General features: G+C 43.8%; 1 protein-coding gene across 20 annotated transcripts in view; it reads left to right on the top strand.

Annotated features, from left to right (window-relative positions):
• DOCK9 (dedicator of cytokinesis 9) overlaps positions 1-21,679 on the top strand; it is a 276,616-nt gene that overhangs the window by 159,931 nt on the left and 95,006 nt on the right. For all 20 annotated transcript variants that reach the window (XM_059144086.1, XM_059144093.1, XM_059144098.1 and 17 more), the window contains exons 9-15: positions 690-757; positions 11,804-11,878; positions 12,746-12,886; positions 13,426-13,629; positions 14,181-14,303; positions 18,358-18,440; positions 19,024-19,146. In XM_059144086.1, coding sequence (XP_059000069.1) covers positions 690-757; positions 11,804-11,878; positions 12,746-12,886; positions 13,426-13,629; positions 14,181-14,303; positions 18,358-18,440; positions 19,024-19,146 — 817 coding nt within the window. The remainder of the gene's footprint in view (positions 1-689; positions 758-11,803; positions 11,879-12,745; positions 12,887-13,425; positions 13,630-14,180; positions 14,304-18,357; positions 18,441-19,023; positions 19,147-21,679) is intronic.

Genomic DNA, 21,679 nt, shown 5'->3' on the forward strand with positions numbered 1-21,679 from the left:
GTTCAAATCTCAGCAGTAGTGTTTTTTGGCTCTGAGACCTTGGGCAAGCTGAGACCTTGGTTTTACCCATCTGTGAAATGGGAATCAAATGGAACTTGCTGGTTGATGGGAGGATTTAATAAGATTATGTATCTTGAGTTCCTGGCATAGAGTCAGCACTTAAAATACTAAGTATAGTTATTTCTATTACCGTTAATCTTAATCCTTTAGAATTTTAAAGACAGAATTAAAATGGGCAATGTGGTGGGAAAAACCTGGCTATGTTCTTGACAATTCATGTTTTATTTTAAGCCCTTAGACACGTGATTCTTAACCCTGGCTGTACCTTAGAAATTCCTAGAAACATCAAACAAATTCTGTTTCCTTTGTCCCACCAGAGACCCTGACTCAGTTGGCCTGGGGTGGGACCTGGGCAGGCCTGACTTTGAGTGGCTCTGATGGATGTGGCCATGTGGGCTGGAGCTTTGTTCTTTTTAGACAGTGTCCATACTCTATCAGTTATTAAATGTTTGACTCTCAATCCTGGGCATCAGTATTTTTTTAAAAAGCTCTGAGGTGTTTTTAATTGGCACCCAGAGTTGAAAACTGCCGTGTTCAAGGGTGCAAAGGAGAAGTGGCCTTTGACTTCCTGCTTTAAATAAAATACATTCAATTACAAGTGACTCAAATCATTTGTTTTGCAATTTCAGATGATGAACAAAGCAAATTGGAAGGTTCTGGTTCTGGTTTAGATAGCTACCTGCCTGAACTTGCCAAGGTAATATCATCTGCTTCTTCTGCTCTTTGTAGATTGGTATTGAAATATTTCTCATTTCCTGAGTCTGTCCAGGATAGAATCTGTTGAAATGGTCAACAGTTACATTGTAGTAAGTCATTAAAAAGATGTTGTGCTTTTCTATTTTCTGAGCTGAATATGAAGTGAGGTTAAATACCGACCTGAGTCAAATTTTAGTCTGTTTTCCAGAAAGTGCCTTATAAATTATTCTCTTTTTATTATTCCTTATTCCTGCCCCTCCATAATATTTAATACCAAATCACAGGTATTGAAGAAATAACAAAAATGCACCGATAAAGGTTTCTGTGTTTTGTTTTTAAAAGATTTTATTCATTTATTTATTTTAAAGATTTTTATTTATTTATTTATTTGACAGAGAGAGAGATCACAAGTAGGCAGAGAGGCAGGCAGAGAGAGAGGAAGGGAAGCAGGCCCTCTGCTGAGCAGAGAGCCCGATGTGGGACTCGATCCCAGGACCCTGAGATCATGACCTGAGCCGAAGGCAGCGGCTTAACCCACTGAGCCACCCAGGTGCCCCATTTATTTATTTTAGAGAGTGTGGGGAGGGTGGGGAAGGGGCCGAGGGAGAGGATCTCAAGCGGACTCTGTGCTGAGCAAGGAACCTGACGTCGGGCTCAATCTCATGACACTGAGATCATGACCTGAACCAAATCAAGAGTCAGACGCTTAACCAACTAAGCCACCCAGGTGCCCCTATTTATTTATTTTAGAGAGAGAAAGTAGGGAGGGGTTGGGGGAGCAGAGTGTGAGGGGGAGTCTGTAGATCTCAAGTAGACTCCGCACTGAGCAAGGAGCCTAATGCTGGGCTTGATTCCACGACTCTGAGATCATGGTCTGAGCTGAAACTAAGAGTCAGACCCTTAACTGACTGAGCCACCCAGGTGCTCCAGAGGTTCCCATGTTAAGCTGGTAATCACTGTGTTCACACATGTGCTCCCCATTCTCAAGTCCATAGACACACTTCCAAAGAGGATGGTCTGTGGCAGTCTTGCCACTAAACCAAAGAGGCTTTAGTGAGTTTGAGTTTTATAAATTGCTCCTGGGTCACTCTGAATGAAAAAACAAGTTATTATCTGTTTTTAATAATTTTGAGAAATGTGAAAGTTAACGAAAAGCACAAAGAAGATCAAAACAACCGTCTGTATTCCCACGACCCAGATTCAATGCTGTTAATCTATTGTCCTTTTAGCTTCCATATTTTTTAAAAGAATTAAAACAACAGTTGTGCTTGAAGTTTTTTTAAACACCATTCTTCCTCCCCTGCGACCTCAACTGTTGACAGTCACTATTGTGAATTTTCTGGGATTGCTTCAGTTTTATTGCTTTATCTTTACTCATGTACCTTTCATAATGATACATATGGTTGTGTTTCATGTGTTTAAAAATGTCATATGAATGCTAACGTGATTGTGCACGTGCTTTCTGATTCAGCCTTGTGTTTGAGATCCATCAAAACTGGTTATAGACTAGTTCATCCCTTTTCTTGCGCCATGTAAGCATTTCATTTTAGCTGTTCTCTTCCAGTTTTTTCTATTACGAACAATGCTACAATGAATATCCTTGTATTTGTCTCCTGATACTTATCTATGAATGATTCTCTTTTAAATGAGAGAAATATCTTTGTTTTCTCTGGCCATTTATATTCTTGCTCTGTTACTGCCATTCTATTCTTTTTCTTTGCAACTACAGTGAAACAGAGACCCTACACACCCTCATCTTAAACACTGTAATAGAAAGCGTGGTTTATCTATATACGATTATAAATAGACTCGCATTCAGCATTGACCTTTACTTTAAGACAACATGGCTATTCTAAAATGTAAAATCTCCCTCCCTGGCTAGGACTTGAGAGTATTGTTTTTCTTCAAGACTTGACTGTTACCGCAGTATCTTTTTAGCACCTGCCTATTAAAGCTAATTTTAGCACCACCATTGTAACCTCCTACTCAGCTGGGAAGGGTTTTGGCCTGTGTGTATGTGTTTTTGTGCTGTGAACTTCTGTGTGTCATATTTTGCATGGAGATTTGCTTTTTTGTTTCTGGATGTTTGGGGGCTCATAATTTCTCAAAGTGTTAGGACTTGTTTTATGAAGTCACCGACATGTGCACTGCAATCCAGAATTCGAGAAGTAACTTCCTACACTTACTGGTTGAACACAGGGGACACCTAGGAGAAGACTAGTGTTGATTAAAAATCTATACTTTTCTTTTCCCCGTGAAGACATACAGGAGTTGTGCCCTCCTTTCTTCTCTCACTGCCTACCTGGGCCTGGTCAGCATAATAATTCAGTATTTCTCAGTCCTAGGACCTAGGAAAGTTTTTAAAGTATATATGAGAGAATATAGAGATAACATACCTACATATGTATTTGGGACTATTTTCAGACTGCATAACCACAGAACAGAATCATTGGTTAAATCAGTTTAATTGGTTTCAGCCCCCATCTCATTTTATTTTGTTTCAGTCTTCTTTTTTATTGAAGCAGAACTTACAAGGAGCACTAGTTGTATCGCTCAGTGGATTTCATATTTCTGCATCTGCATAACCACCACGCAGGCCCACACATAGCACATTTCTGGCACCTCAGCGGACGCTTTTGCCCACCTGTCCCAGCTGCTACCCCATTGCTTTCACCTCTGTCACTGTGGATTAGTTGTGACTGTTCTAGTTCTTCCTATTAGTGGGTTGTACAGTACGCATCAGGCTTCTTTAGCTCAGCATTCTGTGCGCCAGATATTTTAAATACGAATGGAGTAGAACTGAATTTAAAACATTAACTATGCTGCCCTCAATAATGACAGGTACTATTACAAAAATTTTTTAAATTATATAATCTCTGTGCCCAGTGGGGGCTCAGATTTACAACCCCAAGATCAAGAGTCAAATGCTCTACCAGCTGAGCCAGCCAGGGAGCCCAGTGATAGATAATACTTTTAAAAACATAAATATGTGGTATGTGTGTATGTATTGGGTTGTGATATAAGCGTATTTCTCACTGTGGTCATGGTCAAAGCCCGAAAAAAGTATTATAAGGGGCTTCTCTGTTGTTATTTTCCCCCTTAGCTCTTAACTGTTTTTTTTTAAAAAAAAAAACTTCTATTTAAGAAGGTAGATAAAGGGCAGCAAGTAACTTTTCAAAGGGAGAAATTAAAAGAATAAAGACACTGAGGACATGCTGTCACGCAGTCCACATGCTGCTGTCCCGCTCGTGATGCTCGTGTGGGCGTGGTAGTGGTGTTGGGGGGCAGCTGGGGGAGCCCCGGCCCGACGGTGCCCCCAGCATAAAGGATAATTGTAGCCTAATTTATAACCCTCTCCAGTGTTTCAGGGTGGGGGCCTTTTGTGGCTGTTAAGGAAGCAGGGAGTTGACTAATAACAGGTCCTCTTGATCTTAGGAGGAACGGTTCCGTAGTTGCAGAATCCGAGGTTGACATGGGAGGTTGACATGGCGGGGGAAGGGAGGGGAAGGAGAGCCTGTGTGCGCACCTGTGCAAGGGAGGGCAGTTTAATCGGGATGAAGAGGCAAAGAGGTCAGCGCTGGGAAGAGGCAGTGGAGCGGTAGGGAAGGGTCCAGCGGGAGATGAGAAGCAAGCTGCGGAGAAAGGACTCGAGCCGTGGCGGCGGGCAGGCCGTGTTGGCGGTGGGAGTGAACGGCGGGCTTCTCTCTGCCCAGCTCTTCTTTCATCCTGTTGCCCCGGCTTTTGTCTTCCACTGTGACCCAGACAGAACAAACAGGATATGAGTGACAGGAAGTTGTTTTAGTACAAAAATAACTGAGGTCTCGTTTTGGAATATAATGGAGGGGCCCTTGACATATGGCAAGGACGATATGGGCTTAGGTTTTCAGAATATGTTGTGTACTCTTGGCCCTTGTGTGGCTTGTACATTTGGTACTGAGCATCTTTATTGCTTTCTTATTGAAGATCCAGTGTATCTGCCCTGAAACTTTTTCTTTTCCTCCTATTGTCTAATATGGAACCGAATACATGTTCTTTGTAAATGTAACAGCATTTGTAGTATCAGAGCATGTAGTCTTTTTTTTTTTTTTAAGGTTTTATTTATTCATCTGACAGAGAACAAGCAGGGGGAGTGGCAGGCAGAGGGAGAGGGAGAAGCAGGCGTCCGCTGAGCAAGGAGCTTGGGACCCTGGGATTGTGGTCTGGGCCGAAGGCAGCTGTTTAACCAACTGAGCCACCCAGGCACATCTCAGAGCACATAGTCTTATCAACATTTTTATTAAATACACAAACTGTAAAGTTAGCTAATTGGTTTCTTATAAAGTCAAGGGTAATATAATCATGTTGCCAAGGGTAATATAATCATGTTGTAAACCCAGTGGCTACTTACCTAGTAATTTCTTTCTGTGGTTATCTTTATCTTTATCTTTTTATACCTGTCTTCGGCATGTATATATCACCTCTTAAGGAAAGTTGGAAGAAAACCCTCGTGCTCCCACTGTCTGTTTTCCTTCACAGCTTTTCTCTTTTTGTGCTGTTTGGTACTCCGAGAACAGCAACTCACCTTACCTTGGCCTCCCCACATGGCTCTGAAAGAAGAGCACTGTTTACTGTTAATGCGAAATTGCTCGTGTTTACTTAGCTGGTAACTTCTTTTTAGTGAGTGAACTTCTCTTTCCAGGTCAGTCTTTTACAGCTGAACACAGGATGGAGTCCTGGTTCTCCACTTCATAGTCTCACTGAGGTTGCATGAGGGTGAGGCAGCCAGCCACTTTCGCAGAAACCTTCTCTGACTTTTTTAAGCCACGTCTGGAATAGACGCCTCCTTCCCTGTATCCTAATCGAGGCAACGATGTCCTTGGATCATGACACAAAGCCGTTGGCTGGGGTTGTGCTCGTGAGGTCAGGAGGCATTCCCTCTCTTGGGCCTCCTTATTCTTTTTTTTTTCCTTTCTCATTTTTTGAAAAGATTATTTTGAGAGAGAGAGCAAGTGCAATTGGAGGGGAGGGCCAGAGGGAGAGAATCTCCAAGCCGATTCTGTACTGAGCGTGTAGCCCAACATGGGGCTCCATCTCACAACCCTGAGACCATGACCGGGGCTGAAACCAAGGGTCTGATGCTTAACTGAGCCACCCAGGCACCCCGGGCCTCCTTTTTCTAGATGCTTTATTATTGCTTTGTGAGGCAGAGGAAGAGGTAATGGCCGTGGGGAGTTAGATATCTTGGAAGTATTAGAAACAAATCCTGACAGCTCTTTAAATATAGATTCTGGCCTCCAAGGAATTTTCTAAGTCTTCTTGTTCCAACGCATTCTGTTTAACTGAACCAATAGTTAACACAGTGTTTTTCTGATAACTTGTCTTCAAAATAAGATGCTGCTGGCCATGGTCATTGGATTTTAATTGTTTTGCTTGCTCAGGGATAAATTTAAGACACAGAGTGTGCGAGCCTACAGCAGTCCTTCTGGAAACGCCTTGAATGCATGGTCCATAATTGCTGCTGCTGCTGCTTTTTAAAAAATATTTTATTTATTTATTTACTTATTTGAGAGAGAGGAAGAGAGAGGTGCAAGTGAGGGCAGGGAGCAGAGGGAGAGGGACAGGAAGACTCCACGCTGAGTACAGAGTCTGACAAGGGGCTCGAACTCATGATCCTGAGATCATGACCTGAGCTGAGATCAAGAGTTGGATGCTTAACCAACTAAGCCACCCAGGTGCCCCCATAACTGCTTCTTAGACAAGAAAGAAAACATTGTCAGGGTGGGCTGTTAGTGGTTACACTTAGGGTTCACAGGAGTGAGGGGAATAGCCTTTGGTTTAGATGAGTCATTCTCTTTGACTTCTGAGCAAGTACCAGTTTTCACAGAAAACGGCTCTGTCATTGTCCATTTTCTTCATGTTTTCCTTTCTTCTGAACCCATAGTAATTAGATGGGTTGTGAGCAGGACGGCAGCGACAGGGTCTGGGGAAAAGCCAGCCCCATTCTTCCTCATTCTTCCTACCTCCACAACATTGGACTGACCACAGATTATTTTAAGAGCAGAGCTGGTTTCTGTCACTTCCAGAAGCGCTGAACAAGTAGACTGTGGGGTAATATTTTTTTACAGCTACATTTTGTGGGCCCTTCGATTGCGAAAGTACTCATTACAGGAGTTTATTTTATTATCTTTACTAAAATTTAAGTAAAAATAAAGGCGTTGGCTATGATAAGTAAAAATATCCAAAGTTGTATAGAGTTACTCTTTCCCTTCATGGTCCATCCCCACATCCTGGAGAACACGAGTGATACTAATCTGTAGCAATTCCTGTTGCATCAAACTGAGTGCTCATGGAAATACACACACATATATGGTGGTTTTAGTTTTTTTAAAAAAATACGCTCATGGTATATACATTACTCTGACACTTGTTCTGTCACTTAAAAATCTTGTAAAGATGCCCCTTGGGGGCCATAAATGTTGAGTTTACTCGCTCTTCATAGCTGTATAATATTCTAAATGTGGGTATTTTGAACTTTATTTACCTTCTTCATATTCATGAACATTTTGGGTTATTTTCCTTTTTAAGCCTCTATAAACAGTACATAATAAACAACATGACATATTTTTAATAAAGCTTTTATGTATTTATTTGAGAGAGAGAGCATGAGCAGGGGGCAGGGTTAGGGGAGAGAGACCAGCAGATTCCCCAATGAGCAGGGAACCTGACAAGGGACTCCATCCCAGGACCCTGAGATCATGACCTGAGCTGAAGTCAGACACTTAAGCGACTGAGCCACCTAGGCTCCCCACAACACGGCGTATCATAAGCTTAAATACTTGTTTTCTTATTTCAGTAGGGATGGTCTGTGGAATGGGATCTCTAGGTCAGAGGTCATTATGTTTTTAATGCTTTAAATATTGCCAGGTTGCTTCCCAGAATGTTATAACAGTTCACATTCCCATTTTTCTATGTCCTCCCCAGGAGAGTGAAAATGGTATTTCACTGCTTTCATTTGTGTTTTGCTGCTTAATAGTGAGATTTTTCGATTTTAAGATGTTTGTGTGTCTTCCTCTCTGACTTACTGTTCATATACTTTATCTATTCTTTTTCCTTGTCTTATAGTTGAAGAGTCTGTGTTGACACCACGCAGACTCAGAAGTCAGGCTTCCATTTATTGTGTTGAGTTCTTTTTTTTTTTTCTTTTTTTGCATACACAACAAAAATTTATTGTCCCACAGTTCTGGAGGCTAGAAGTACAGGATCAAGTTGTGGCTGTTGTCCCTCTCAGATTTGTCCCTATCAAATCTGCCAAAGATAAAAGATGTTCTTGTGGTTTACAGGCAATCTTGGGTGTTTTATTGGCTTGTAGATCTCTTCCTCCATCTTTTAAAAATTTTTTTTAATTGTGTTGAATTCTTTTTTTTTTAAATTTAAGATTTTATTTCTTTATTTGACAGACAGAGATCACAAGTAGGCAGAAAGGCAAGCAGAGAGAGAGGAAGGGAAGCAAGCTCCCTGCCAAGCAGAGAGCCCTATGCAGGGCTCGATCCCAGGACCCTGGAATCATGACCTGAGCCGAAGGCAGAGGCCTTAACCCACTGAGCCACCCAGGTGCCCCTATTGTATTGAATTCTTGAGCAAAGTATTTATCCCTTGTGGCTCAGTTTCTCCTTTTCTTTCTTTCTTTCTTTTTTTTTTTTTTTTTTAAAGATTTTATTTATTTATTTGGCAGACAGAGATCACAAGTAGGCAGAGAGGCAGGCAGAGAAAGAGGGGGAAGCAGGCTCCTCACTGAGCAGAGAGCCCGATGTGGGGCTCGATCCCAGGACCCTGAGACCACGATTGGAGCCAAAGGCAGAGGCTCAACTACTGAGCCATCCAGGTGCCCCATCAGTGTCTCCTTTTCTAAACAAGGATCATACTAGGACTCACCCCCCAAGGTTATACAAGTTTTACATGTGCATTTGGGATAATATTAGCAAGAGATACTGACTCTTATCAATACATATTTGCTTTTTATCATTGTGACCCTTCCAGATAATTGTTATTCCCTGGCTCTGGGGCAAAGCCCTGCCTTTCCTAAGCCACATTTTCTTTCTGCCTATGTTTTACTTGGTAATTCCTTCAAACACTATTTATCAGGCCTCCCCTCTGTTTAATGCATTTGTTGTAAGCCTTGGGAGGAATCGGAGGAATCGGAGGAACTTTTAAGGAGCTTTGAGTTTGCTTTTAATCAGTGATATAGTGGAGCTGTCAATGTATCTAAGGTAGATGATAGGCTTTTAGGTCATTTTGCATCTGACATTGTCCATTCTTTCTCATTAAATGGCTTCTCTAGTGAAGAATCTGTCCCTTGGATATTAGTGGCAACATCAGGATGCTTTGAGTCTATTTTGGCTAGTTTTTGTTTTTTTTTTCCTTTTAATATGTTTACATCCCTGGTTGTTCTCTATTGTATGGACCTCATAGCAGTCATCTGTGCTGTGTTCATTTCTGATCTTGGATACATTCAGCTTGTGACAACAAGCGTCTTTGAGAAACCCTCTAGGAACTGTATCTGCATTAAGAATCCATCGCTCTGTTGTAGTGTCTGAGATCACAGGATCTGCCTTTGTTGAAGACTCGAGCAGGAATTCAGAAGTAGAATGTGTGACTGGCAGTGGTGGCTTGCAGCACCTAGTACTGACGTTTTTGGTAGGAAACATCATGGATTGTATACAAAGTAGAGCAAATTCTTTGGGTTCAGCTAGTATATTCTGCACGCACATGTTTGGCTCTTTTGATGTGAAAAGTTAGGAGCAGTGATTGGTAAGATGGAGTCAAAAAGTTGTCCTGTCCCGTGTGGAGAGAGCCTGCGTCAGCTCATATCGAACGATTTGTGGGAATGTAGGAATGCTCACCTCTAGAAGCCTTAAAGCTCCCGCTGAGAAGATCAAGATAAACTTTGCTGTGCGAAGAGATTCTATCCCTGATCTTATTCAACATTTTTACTTAGAAATGGAAGTGGAGTTCAGAGAGGTTAAGCGGCTTGCTCACGTTCACATAGCTAGGGGACAAGTGAACTAGAACTAGGACACAGTTTCTTAGTTGGTATTCTGGTGGTCCTTTCATTTTGCCAGACAGAGACAGCTGGTTTTTAGATCTGGTCGTGGTAGAGTTTGGGTCATTGCTGAGAATCAACCTCTTGTGACAGCTTCATGACTGAGAATTTTAGGAAGCTGCTCAGTTTCTCATGAGCTGAGATCCAGCAATATAGTTAATAGATGAAGTTCAGCCACCAGCAGAGAGGACAGGACACCCTCCCTACCCTCCCCACCCTCTCCACTGATGCAGCAGTGGCTGTCAGGCATTAGGGACACAGGCACTAGGCACTAGGCACTAGGCACTAGTGGCTGTCACTGACAGCCACTGCCGCATCACATGCTGAGATGTGAGTCGGTCTGTGGGGATAGAACAGGTAAGTGAGGGCATCCTATTCTGAATCTGTGGACTTAACCATGGAGATTGAGGATAATAGGAACAGGATACAGATTTAGAGGCACCGAGCGTGAAAAATAATGTGGTTGGCAGTGGCTTCCATCTTGTGAATGTCTTTGAAATGTCTTTCTGTTCCCAAATTCCACTTCTCCAGCTCCTGTCTCTGCCTCCCTTTGTCCCACTTCCTCTGCGGCTTCTCTTCACGCCATCCCTTCAGTGTCGGGGCCCTGAGGCTTCTGTCTGCAAACCCCTTCATATTCTCCCCCAGGGAATCTCAGCCACTCTGAGGCTTCTCTGTCCCCCCCTCTAGACTGATGTTCTCCGAGTCTGTAATTTCAGCCTTCCTCCCTGCCTCGTGCTTATGTGCCATTTCTCTGTCCACAGGCATTTCTGTGCTCGGTCACCTCCATAAACCCCTTCCTCCTGACTTACCGATCTCAGTTAATGGCTACCCACGTGAGGACTAGGCTTTGTTATGGGTGGGCTCTGCTGTGGGGTGGGGGGAGGCAGCTGTGATCAAGAGCCCATTTGGGCCTCTTGGCCTTAACCCTTATAACCCACTGCCTCAGTCCTGCCCAAGGGGTTCTTTTAAAATGCAGAATCTGGTTATTGTATTCCTTTGCTTAAAAATAGTGCATTTGGACTTTTTGGTTTCTGAAGAAGGTCTACAGTCCCTAACCTACAAATCCCAGATTCATTTCTCTTTACTTTCCCGTCATGCCCCAGCATTCAGTCGTAATAAACAACTTAACCATTGCTCAGGGGGGACTGTAGCTTTGTACCTGCAGGAACCTCCTCGCACAACTCCCTTCTTTCCTGCCAGATGTTCTTGGATTTCAAGGTGGGCCTTCTTCTGGAAACTCTTCTGTCACTGCCATCCCCTGGGCCAGGTTAGCACTCACTGTGCCTTCTGCTGTCTCTGCCATTCTTATCGCCTGTTTATAATCTGTCTTCTTCGCTAGTATTCCTTGGGGATAGGTGCTGTGTTGCATTCATGTTTGTGTCCCTAGTGCCTGACACATAAGAGGTTCTCAGTCAGTCTTTATTGAATGGATCAGCGGTGCCCCCTCCTGCCTGCCGTAGACACCGATGGCAGTCATTCAAGATCTGCCGGTTTCTCTCTCCCACCATTCAAAACATACTCCCTTCCCTTCGGGGCTTATACCTCAGTCTTCGGTGGGCCCAATGAGCCATCTAGGCTCATTTCCATTCTTTGTCTATCTGTGCTGTGCAGCCTTTTCATTCAGCCCCAAATTCTTGTGTTTTCCTAAATTTTGTGCTTCAAAGCCACCCCTTTATTCAGAGACTGTCTCCTCTTCCATTGCTTTATGAAGCCTTTCGTGGTAGTAATGCTTAATTATTCTCTTCCGCTTTCTTTGATTGTTTTGGACCCTCTAGGATCAGGTCTTCTCATGTGCTGCCCATTTGATAGTCTGTCCCTGTTCCTTGATGTGCTGTTGATTCTCCAGAATGAGAGTGGAGTTGTCTGGTGGTCTTGCTCTCCCCGATGGGACAGATGTGTTTGAACACCTCTGTAAAAAGAGGGGTTTTTTTTAATGTGATTTTTATTTTTTGTTTCTCTTGTTTTCAGAGTACCAGAGAAGCAGAAATCAAACTGAAAAGTGAAAGCAGAGTTAAACTTTTTTACTTGGACCCAGATGCCCAGGTACGAACTATTTTTTAATGTTTACATTTGAAAACTAAGCCAGGGAAAGAAAATGTTTGACAGATGATATGTTTCATTTATTTATGTGTTTGCATGTTTGTTTACTTTGGATTTATAAGCAACATAACAACAATATAGAAAATACAGGGGAAAAGGAAAAATAAAAAACAACCATAATCTTATCACCATACCACAACGACTGTGAGGGTTTCATATTTAGTAGATTGTTGAAAACTGAGTGATCTATCCAGGATGTCCTCGAGTCCACAAAGAACATATAATTTACCCCATAAAATGACCGTCAGAAAATAATAAGCATCATGGCAGATTCCTTGCAGGCAGTGGTGTTTCCTGACTCGTCCAAGGCACATACGAGCCACAGCTGTGCCCCCAAAAGTCCAAACCCAGCGTGGTAAGGACCTCCAGAGCTGCCCCCAGAGCGTGATGGTTCTGCTGTATTTTTCCCACTTTTGTTTGCAGTCTTCGTGTCTGGATTATTGAGCATGATGTTTTTCAAGGTCCATCCATATTGTAACATGTGTCAGAATTTCCTTCCTTTTTAGAGCTAATAATCCACAGTATGGGCAATATACCAGATTTTGTTTGTTTACTTGTTGATGGACACCGAAGTTGTTCATAACCATAATTTCTAAGCTCTGTATAATAACCCATTGAGTAGGCATACCATCATTTATCTAATCATTATTATAAGCTATATAAACTTACAAAACAGTAACACTGTTGTGATTAAATGAGTATATAGAGATATATCTTTTCCATATTTTACAGAATTTCCTTTGGATGTGTTTATTAGGAGTTTTTTTTTTAATGTGAGCATAATGTATTTTTGTACATTTTCTTTTAAAGAAGCTTGAGTTCACATCAGCTGAACCCGAAGTGAAGCCATTTGAAGAGAAGTTTGGGAAGAGAATTCTTGTCAAGTGCAATGATTTATCTTTCAATTTACAATGTTGTGTTGCAGAAAATGAAGAAGGACCCACCACAAATGTAATTTTCCCTTTTTAAAAAAATTTTTTTTTATTTTTTAAAGATTTTTATTTATTTATTTGACAGACAGAGATCACAAGTAGGCAGAGAGGCAGGCAGAGAGAGAGGAAGGGAAGCAGGCTTCCCGCTGAGCAGAGAACCCGATGCGGGGCTTGATCCTAGGATCCTGGGATCATGACCCAAGCCGAAGGCAGAGGCTTCAACCCACTGAGCCACCCAGGTGCCCCTGTAGTTTAATCTTTTAAAAAATAATTTACAAAACTGTTCAGAGGTCACCAATGTGCCGATTGCAGTGCGGTCTAGACCGAAAATCCTAGTTCCTGATGGAGAAATGCAGTGTTTAGGTCAGGATGCCGGGGGTTGTTCAGCCTCAGGGACGGGATGTTTGTGACAAAAGATAGGGATGGAGACTTTCTCTTTGGCAGTGATTTATAGCAACCCTTACAAATAGGTTGAATAATTTCTTCTTTGATAGCAACGCTCTTTCCCCCCGACAGTTGGAGCCATAGTGATGGTCTGGATGGTTTTATTTCATTCAGGTTGAGCCCTTCTTTGTTACTCTGTCCCTGTTCGACATAAAATACAACCGAAAGATTTCTGCCGATTTCCACGTGGACCTGAACCATTTCTCCGTGAGGCAGATGCTGGCCCCCACGTGCCCGGCTGTGATGAACGGTGGCAGGCAGAGCTCGCCTACCCTTCAGGACATCCTTCATGAAGCCTCCATGCAGTATCCGAAGCAGGTGGGAGACTCGCGCCCAGCAGTGGTCCTGCTGCGACTTCCCTCGCATGCGCTGTGTGAATGCATGGCGAGATGCCGCAGTGCACAGCTGGGTCGAACGAGACGGTGGAGTTTATGGACTGCGTATATGATGAGCTGAGAGGACAGGAAATGGCATTTGACTTGTCATTTCTTTTTTTCTAAACTTTCTGCTAGTTGCCCTTCCCCATATTGCCTTTTTTTAATTTAATTTTTTTTTTTATTGGGTTGGGGAGAGCACAAGCAAGGGGAGCAGCAGGCCCCCTCTCGCAGCAGGGGCCTGATGCGGGCCTCGGTCCCAGGACCCTGGGATCATGACCTGAGCCCAAGACAGATGTTTCACCAACCGAGCCCGTCAGGCATCCTGCCAAATCGCCTCTTTGGTCAGATGAGGACCTAGTGACAAGCCCCGAGTGCCCCTGAGGGGCTGTACTGTGTCCGCACTCTTTGCTGCTTTAGCAGGTTTAACGTTCAGGAGCTTTGTTTAACGTGGCTGTGACTTTGACCCACTAAAGAAAATTGTTTGTTCCCTAGGGGATATTCTCAGTCACGTGTCCTCACCCTGATATATTCCTCGTGGCTAGAATTGAGAAAGTGCTCCAGGGCAGCATCACTCACGGCGCCGAGCCATACATGAAAAGTTCAGACTCTTCCAAGGTACGGCGGACTTTTACACTTTGTGACGATAAAGAGCAATTAGAAAAAAGATCTGTCTGTCAAAACAGAAATGCTTAAAGTAGTCAGAGTTGGGCTGTATTTATATTCTGGAAGATGTACACTACTTACATAGATTTACTGTTCTACCGAACCTGGTGTGTCCAGTTTTCAGTGAAAAGTAGTCCCGTATATATAGAAAATGCTTCATCTGCCCAGACATTCTAAAATAATTGCCAAAGCTGTTGATGTGTGTCTCGGATTCTGGAATTCCCTTTGGGTCCGTTTATGCTGAAATGTGCACTGAGGCTGCAGACGGGAAGGGTCTGGCCAGTAAGGTCAGTGCTTCAGTCCCCTGTATGGTCCCACGGTACAGGTTATGGTGGCAGAGGTGGTATGACTCCCATAGAAGGGAGGGGAAACGTGCGAGATGTGTTTTTGGTATTTTTCCTTTCTTTGGTGTATGCTTCTTAGTTGGGGAGTGCCTCGCTGTGGATCCACACAGACTTGAATCTCAGAGGTTATCTAGTCCCAGATCTCCTTTCAGGCATCAGAAAAACTGGGGTTTACCAAGGTTTAGTTACATGTTCAGTGTCCCCCAGCTCTTGTGACCAAAGGCACTTGCCTGTCACCTTCTAGCACATCGAGCTACCTGGTAGAGTGAGTGTTTGAGTGCCGTCTGTGCTGGTCTGACATTAATTTTTACAAGTGGTCCGTCTGAGAGATGACCCTGCTGTGTTGACAAGGACTGGTCCGTAGCAGGAGGGGACACTCCCCTGGCTCTGAAGGACAATGATCGAGCTGCTTCATAGCTTCTCCTCTTCCTGTCTGCGGCCCCCCCACACAGCACTGGTGTGTCCCCAGGATGGAGGGCGGTTGTTAAAGAGCAGGTTCTAGGAGTCAGAGACCTGGGTACAGAGTGCTAACAAGGCTGGCTGCTTTGGAGAAGTTGTGTCACCTCTCTGGGCTCTGGTGACCCATCTGTACTTGAAGGATGACTGCTCCCCACCCGGGTCCCTCTTAGGAACAGTTCTGGAACTGCGCAGATAACATATGAGACATCGCTGGCAAGGCTGCAGATTAGTGGCATGCGCTGGGCACCATTATCACTTGTCACCCTCGGCCAGGGAAAGCCCAGCTTCCCGGGCGCACTGCTTCCAACTGTATGCCTTTCTGGCTGATGAAAGCTGAGTAAAGTTTAGTCCCTGGAAAGAAGCTATTTTATTTTTTTTTTAATTTATTTTTATTTATTTATTTATTTTTTTTTTTAAAGGTTTTATTTACTTATTTGAGAGAAAGACAGTGAGAGAGAACATGAGTGAGGAGAAGGTCAGAGGGAGAAGCAGACTCCCCATGGAGCTGGGAGCCCGATGTGGGACTCGATCCCGGGACTCCAGGATCATGACCTGAGCCGAAGGCAGTCGTCCAACCAACTGAGCCACTCAGGCGCCCAGCTATTTTATTTTTTAAATCAAGTTTATAAAACTTTGCATGAGAAGCTCTTTTAGCTCCTGTGTTTGTTTGTTTTTTAAAAAATTTTTTGATTATGTTACATTGGTCACCATACAGTAGATCATTAGTTTTTGATGTCTTGTTCCATGACTCAGTGTTTGTGTAGAACACCCAGTGCTCCATGCCACCTGTGCCCTCCTTGATATCCACGACCGGACTCACCCATCCCCTCACCCCCATACTCTCTGAAACCCTCAGTGTGTTTCTTGGAGTCCACGATCTCTCGTGGCTCGTCTCCCCCTCTAACTTCCCCCAATTCATTTTTCTCTTCCTTCCCCTAATGTCTTCCATGCTGTGTTTTGGTTAATAACCAGTGAAGGCCCAAGTAAGGTCTACGCCCCTTTGTATGTAACTCATTTCCAGGGCCTACATGCTCCATCTTTGCTCTTCTGCCTGCCACGTGCATGCACAGTTTAAAATTTGGCAGCTCATGTTGCTGCAAAATCATATTTCCCTTTGAGCTCAACTTTATGCTCTACTCCACACTTCCCAGTGTCCGTTGAGCATCTGTGCAAGTCTGCTCTTCCTTCTTTACTTACGGAACGGAAAGCTCAGCCATGTGTGCATTATTCCACGCTTTCACACCTCTGAAGTATTAAGGCAGAGATTAACATTTTATATCAGAATAGATTTTATATCAACCATTTTATATATGTTTTATATCAGCCATTTTTTATCAGAATAAAAGTTTTGGCAGAGATATTTCTGAGGGATGACTTTCTAATGTGTATTAAAATTCCTTCTTCCTGTTTTCCAAGATGGTCTGGAACATCATTTAGATTACATTTTGTCTTGGAGGAGGAAACTTTTATGGAAAGTCTCCGTAGGTGTCCGCCATGAATAGATTAAAAAAGAAGAAGAAAAAGAAAGGAAGGAAGGAAGGAAGAGAGGGAGGAAGGGGGTCCAGGAGGGGGTAGGAAAGGAAGGAGGGAGGGGGGGAGAAAACCCGAGAGGGCAGAAACGAGTTCTTCAGTCCTTTGCATACCTCATGTTCCCTTTGCACCCCCAGTAAGTCTGTGAGCTCAGGCCCTGTTTGCTGCAGGCAACAGTAAAACTTACTTGAAGCCTGTGTTTTAGCCTTAAATTTTATGCAGATATTACATTTTACTTCACAGCATAGTCCATATTATTAGAACCTAAAAATGATAGTTTCTATCCGAAAATGTTTGAGTGAAATTACCCCTCCAGGAAGGTAGGTCGTTTTACCGATGGCTGTGTACCCCAGACCCCCACAAGAACATACCCAACGGGAAGAAGGGGAGGAACTGGGTGAGCTACGGGCGTGTTTCAATCAACACATGTTTGTAATTCACTCGTGAGGGCGGTGATTCCCACCACACAGTTGTGGTGGAATCATGATGTCTGGTAACTGGAAGGGGTAATGAAAAGTATTATGGCCCATACCCTTCTGTCTTGAGGTGGGGAAAGTAGAGCCCAGAGAGGTTTAATGGCCTGGGGTCCCACAGCGGGTTTCAGTTTGACTTCGAGACAAACTGCTCTTTTCTCCTTCTCATCTAGAAGATGAGCACTCGTCAGAGCTGGTGCACATGGATCCCGGGGGTCTGCTCAGAATGCAGGTTCTGACCTGGCAGGTCTGCGGTGGGGCCCGAGACTCTGCATTCCTGGCAAGCTCCCTGGTGATGCCGAGGCTGCAGCTCTGCAGTGCACACCTTGGTTCACAGGCTCTAGATCTCGACTCCCACGACTGCTTGGACTGTGGTGTGCATTAGTGCTGTAAAAGGCCCTCGAACGTGCCACCGTGACCGAGTCAGGCTTGGCATTGGTAGCTGTGCAGTGTCCAAGAGCAGACTTGGGGGAAGGTCATCTGCTTGAGCTTGAGCAGCGGGGGTGGAGTTGATTCATTGGTCTGCCATGCATATGTCTTAGGCCAAAGCGAATCTGCTTCACCGTGCACCATAGAGTTAATAAGTCAGCCCACAACAAATGAAAACGATCCTTACGAAGTGAAAATAGCAGTAATTTATACTTAGAAACTGAGACTCTAGCAATGAAAAACTCTGGCCTCACTTAAGTCAGCACCTGTAATGTCTTATATAATGAGTATCTGTCCCCCCAGATTGTGGGAATTTGCACAGGCCAGTGCACATTAGGAGCTATACACGCTTAGTTTTATCATCGGAGTTCTCATTTCAACTTGAATTAACATGATATATTTTGGTGGGAATACCAAGAATTAGCTATTGTTAATAACCCAGTGGACTTATAAGTAGCCATAAGTTCTTCATATAAAGAACTGTCAAAGCCTATGAAATGGTATGCTTGTGGCCCATAAAAACATTTTAGAAAAGACATAACATTTTAGAAACAGTCCTCATTCTTTGAAAATCACTGCTAACGACTGTATTAAATAGAATGCTCTGGACCTCGTATAAATCCAACCATATTCATTAGCCGTCACTGTGCTTTTCCAAGCATCTGGTACTCTGATAAGAGCTTGTTTAATGAACATGGGATGATGGCTCTTTAGACCACAGTCCTGGCGGTGGGATGCAGCGTCTCATGGCTTGATTCTGATGTCTTCAAGGTTGCTCAGAAAGTGCTGAAGAATGCCAAGCAGGCATGCCAAAGACTCGGCCAGTACAGAATGCCATTCGCGTGGGCAGCAAGGTAAGGACAACGTCTTCTATACATTTGACATAGATAGAGATATATGAAGAGAGGTATATAGATAGATAGGTCTATTCTGTTTATTGTTAAGAGACAAAGAGGATTTAAATGTGTAAAACTGAAAAATACGAAAGCCCCCTCCCTATCTGAATAATCCCTTAGTGGAGTCGCAGAGAGGAAAGGTGCTGGCTGGAGGAGAGCTGTGTGGAGACCGGTATCCAGGGCTCCCAGCACATGTCCCGAGGTCAGCTTGGGCAGCAGCTGGGGCAGAGGGAAGGGAGTGGGCTGTTGTGGCGGGGGCGTGGCGGGAGGGTCCCTGCAGATCATCCTTAATTGTGAGCTCTGCTTCTGTGTATGTTATTCCCTAAGCACGAGCCATATGCTGGAAATGTTTTCTATGTAAATTGAGTTAGTTGTGTTCATCCTCATAAATGTCTTCCGTGTTTTTAGATAATGAAGTTTCTGTTAGCTACATTCAGCCAATGGAATAATAATTGGTCTTCACGTGGAAACCAAAGTTAAGTTGTGGATTTATTTTGGCCTTTTGGAAACTCACTTTAGAAATGTTGTTTGGCTATTTCAGGACGTTGTTTAAGGATGCATCTGGAAACCTTGACAAAAATGCCAGATTCTCTGCTCTTTACAGGCAAGATAGCAATAAGCTCTCCAATGATGACATGCTCAAGTTACTGGCAGACTTCCGGAAGTGAGTCTCAAAGCCTTTCTTGTTATTTGCACACCTGAGAGACAGAAGGTGTTTGGTGGGAATGGGGCGTGGGCTCCGCTTGAACGTCATAGGGCCAGTTGGGGGAGCATGGAATTTTACCTCGTGTCCTTGGGAAGGAAGAAGACATTTAAAATTGAAGGGTATCCTGGTTAATTTTTTGGTGGTTCTGTGGAGGGTGGCGTGAAGGTAGAGATGAGCCTTCAGAGGAAAGAGACAGTGGAGGGACCACTGGCAAGAGATGGGAAAGGACTTGGCAAAGCTAGGACAAGTGGCAGTGGGAGAAGGGGACTAATTGGGGTCACATCAGGGGACCCACTGTTCCTCTGTCTGGGGTTTCTGATTGGGTGAAGGGTGGAAGGAGAGAGCAGTGGGTAGGTAGCGGTCTCAGATAAATAACCCCCAGATTTCCGACTTGCACAATGGAGCGACTCAGGTGCCATTACCTGAGTGGGTGATGGAAGGGAAGGACAGTAGCTTACATAGTGCTTCCTGATTACAAGCATTGTTTCAATGCTTTCCCTATACCCAGGGGCGTGTGAGTTTCCTAGAGCTCCCAAAACAAAGTGCCACAGACTGGGTGGCTTAAACCCACAGAAATGTCTTCCCTCGCAGTTCTGGAGGCTGGAACTCCAAAACCAAGACATTGGCAGGGCTGCACTTGCTCCAAAATCTGTGGGGGGAGGATCCTTCCTTGGTTCCTTCATCTCTGATGACCCCAGGCATTCCTCGGCTTGTGGAGGCTCCCCGTGGACGCCTTCCTGTGCGTTTCTGGTGCGGTGTCCTTCTTCTAAAGGAACGTGTCATGCTGGATTAGGGCCAGCCCCAGTGACTTCATCTTCTCTTGATTACGTCTGGAAAGACCCTGCATCTATAGGTACCAGGGGTTAAGACTGTGGCAGGTGTGTTTGGGGATGTCGTTCAGCCCACAGCAAGGTGGAGAAGAGAGGCCAAGCAGTGGCTGGGGCAGCCCGGCTGAGAATTTTCTATCACTGCGCTGTTTAGTGTTCCATCATCATGGGTTCACTTTGAAACTCAAAAAACTGATTTCCTTTGCTAAGGACATTTCCTTTGCTAGGGACAGAAAAACTTCAGATGTTTTCTGGGAAAATTCTATGAATGAGAAAGAACTGAGGGTATTAAAAAATAATGAAATGAAAAGAATGGCTGAGAGCCAGCCTGTAGTTATTCTGTATCATAGGACCTTTACCATCTTAGTTTTTTATTTGGGGGGGAAAAACCCCCACGTGTCAAAGTAAAAATTTCACTTTGCTTAGAACTCAGGACTGGCTGTTAAAAGTTCATTTTTGCCTTATTCTTACTTCTCTTCCTTCTGATTTTTCAAAATTCTAAATAGAGTTGTAATTAGCATCTCTTAAAAATGATTACTTACTAATAGTGAGTGTTCTCATATACAACATGTCATCATACAGTATTGTCACATTTCTCCCTTGCTTATAGAATAAAAAGTCATCTTACTTTGTTTCGTTTTTTGAAAACTCCAGTCACCTTTAGTTAAATAGATGACAGTTTTCTTGCACTGGACTATCATGTAGTTCTTAATAATCACGACGTCAGTCCAAATGTAATCACTTGGGAAGGTGTACACACTATATTGTTAAGGAAGTGAAAGTATCTATGTGACCTCATTTTTGAGAGGAAAATATTTTATATATTTCTTTTTGTGTATAAATGAAGAAATGGATAGGCAAATAGCCAGCCAGATGGAAAGAGAGGGATATACACCAAAATGGTGGTCATGGTTGTCTCTGAGGGGTGGCTGTATAGGTGGCTTTTCTCTTCTACCTTATGGCTTTCCGTGATTTTATTTGGGCTTTTTTTTTTTTAACTTTTACTTTCATATTCTGACAAACAAACAATGGAGTTTTTTATGTGTGATCGAGGTTAGAAGCCCTATCAGAAGTTACGTCCTACACTGACTAGCTTGAGATGGCCCTGGCTGGTGGTGGTGCTTTGGTGGTAGTCCCAGCTCACAGTTCTGGTCCTCAGTGGAGGCCGAGGGGTAGGACCCTATGGGGTCTTTAATGAAGGAATGATCTGAGCCAAGAGGCCATGGCCAGGCAGCAAACAGCACAGGCCTTCCCTGGTTCAGAGCCCAGCAGTGTTCTCCCTAGCACTCCGCGCCTTTGTGGGCATGCTCACGAGGAAGGATCTTGTGGGAGGAACATGACCAGTGAGGGACTCAGAAACTGGCAAATAGGGGTGTGATGCTATCAGCATCCGAAGGTGCAGCTATCATGGGCGGGGGGAGGGTGGGGCTTTGTCTTTGCTTCATAGCAAGAATCTGGAGAAGTGCCCATTTCCATTCCCTCTGGTTTCCACAGTGGAGTTAGGGAACCAGAGGTTTCCTTTTTCTTTTTCCTCTTTTTTTTTTTTTTTAACCTTAGTATTGCTCTTTTCCTTTCCTATTTATTTATTTATTTATTTTTACAAAGAATGATCCTGTGTCACTGGCCTGGGCACTAGCTTGGGTGCAAAGCTGCTGTTTCTGTTC

This window comes from Mustela lutreola, chromosome 13, assembly GCF_030435805.1.
Source record: "Mustela lutreola isolate mMusLut2 chromosome 13, mMusLut2.pri, whole genome shotgun sequence".
NCBI lineage: Eukaryota > Metazoa > Chordata > Mammalia > Carnivora > Mustelidae > Mustela > Mustela lutreola.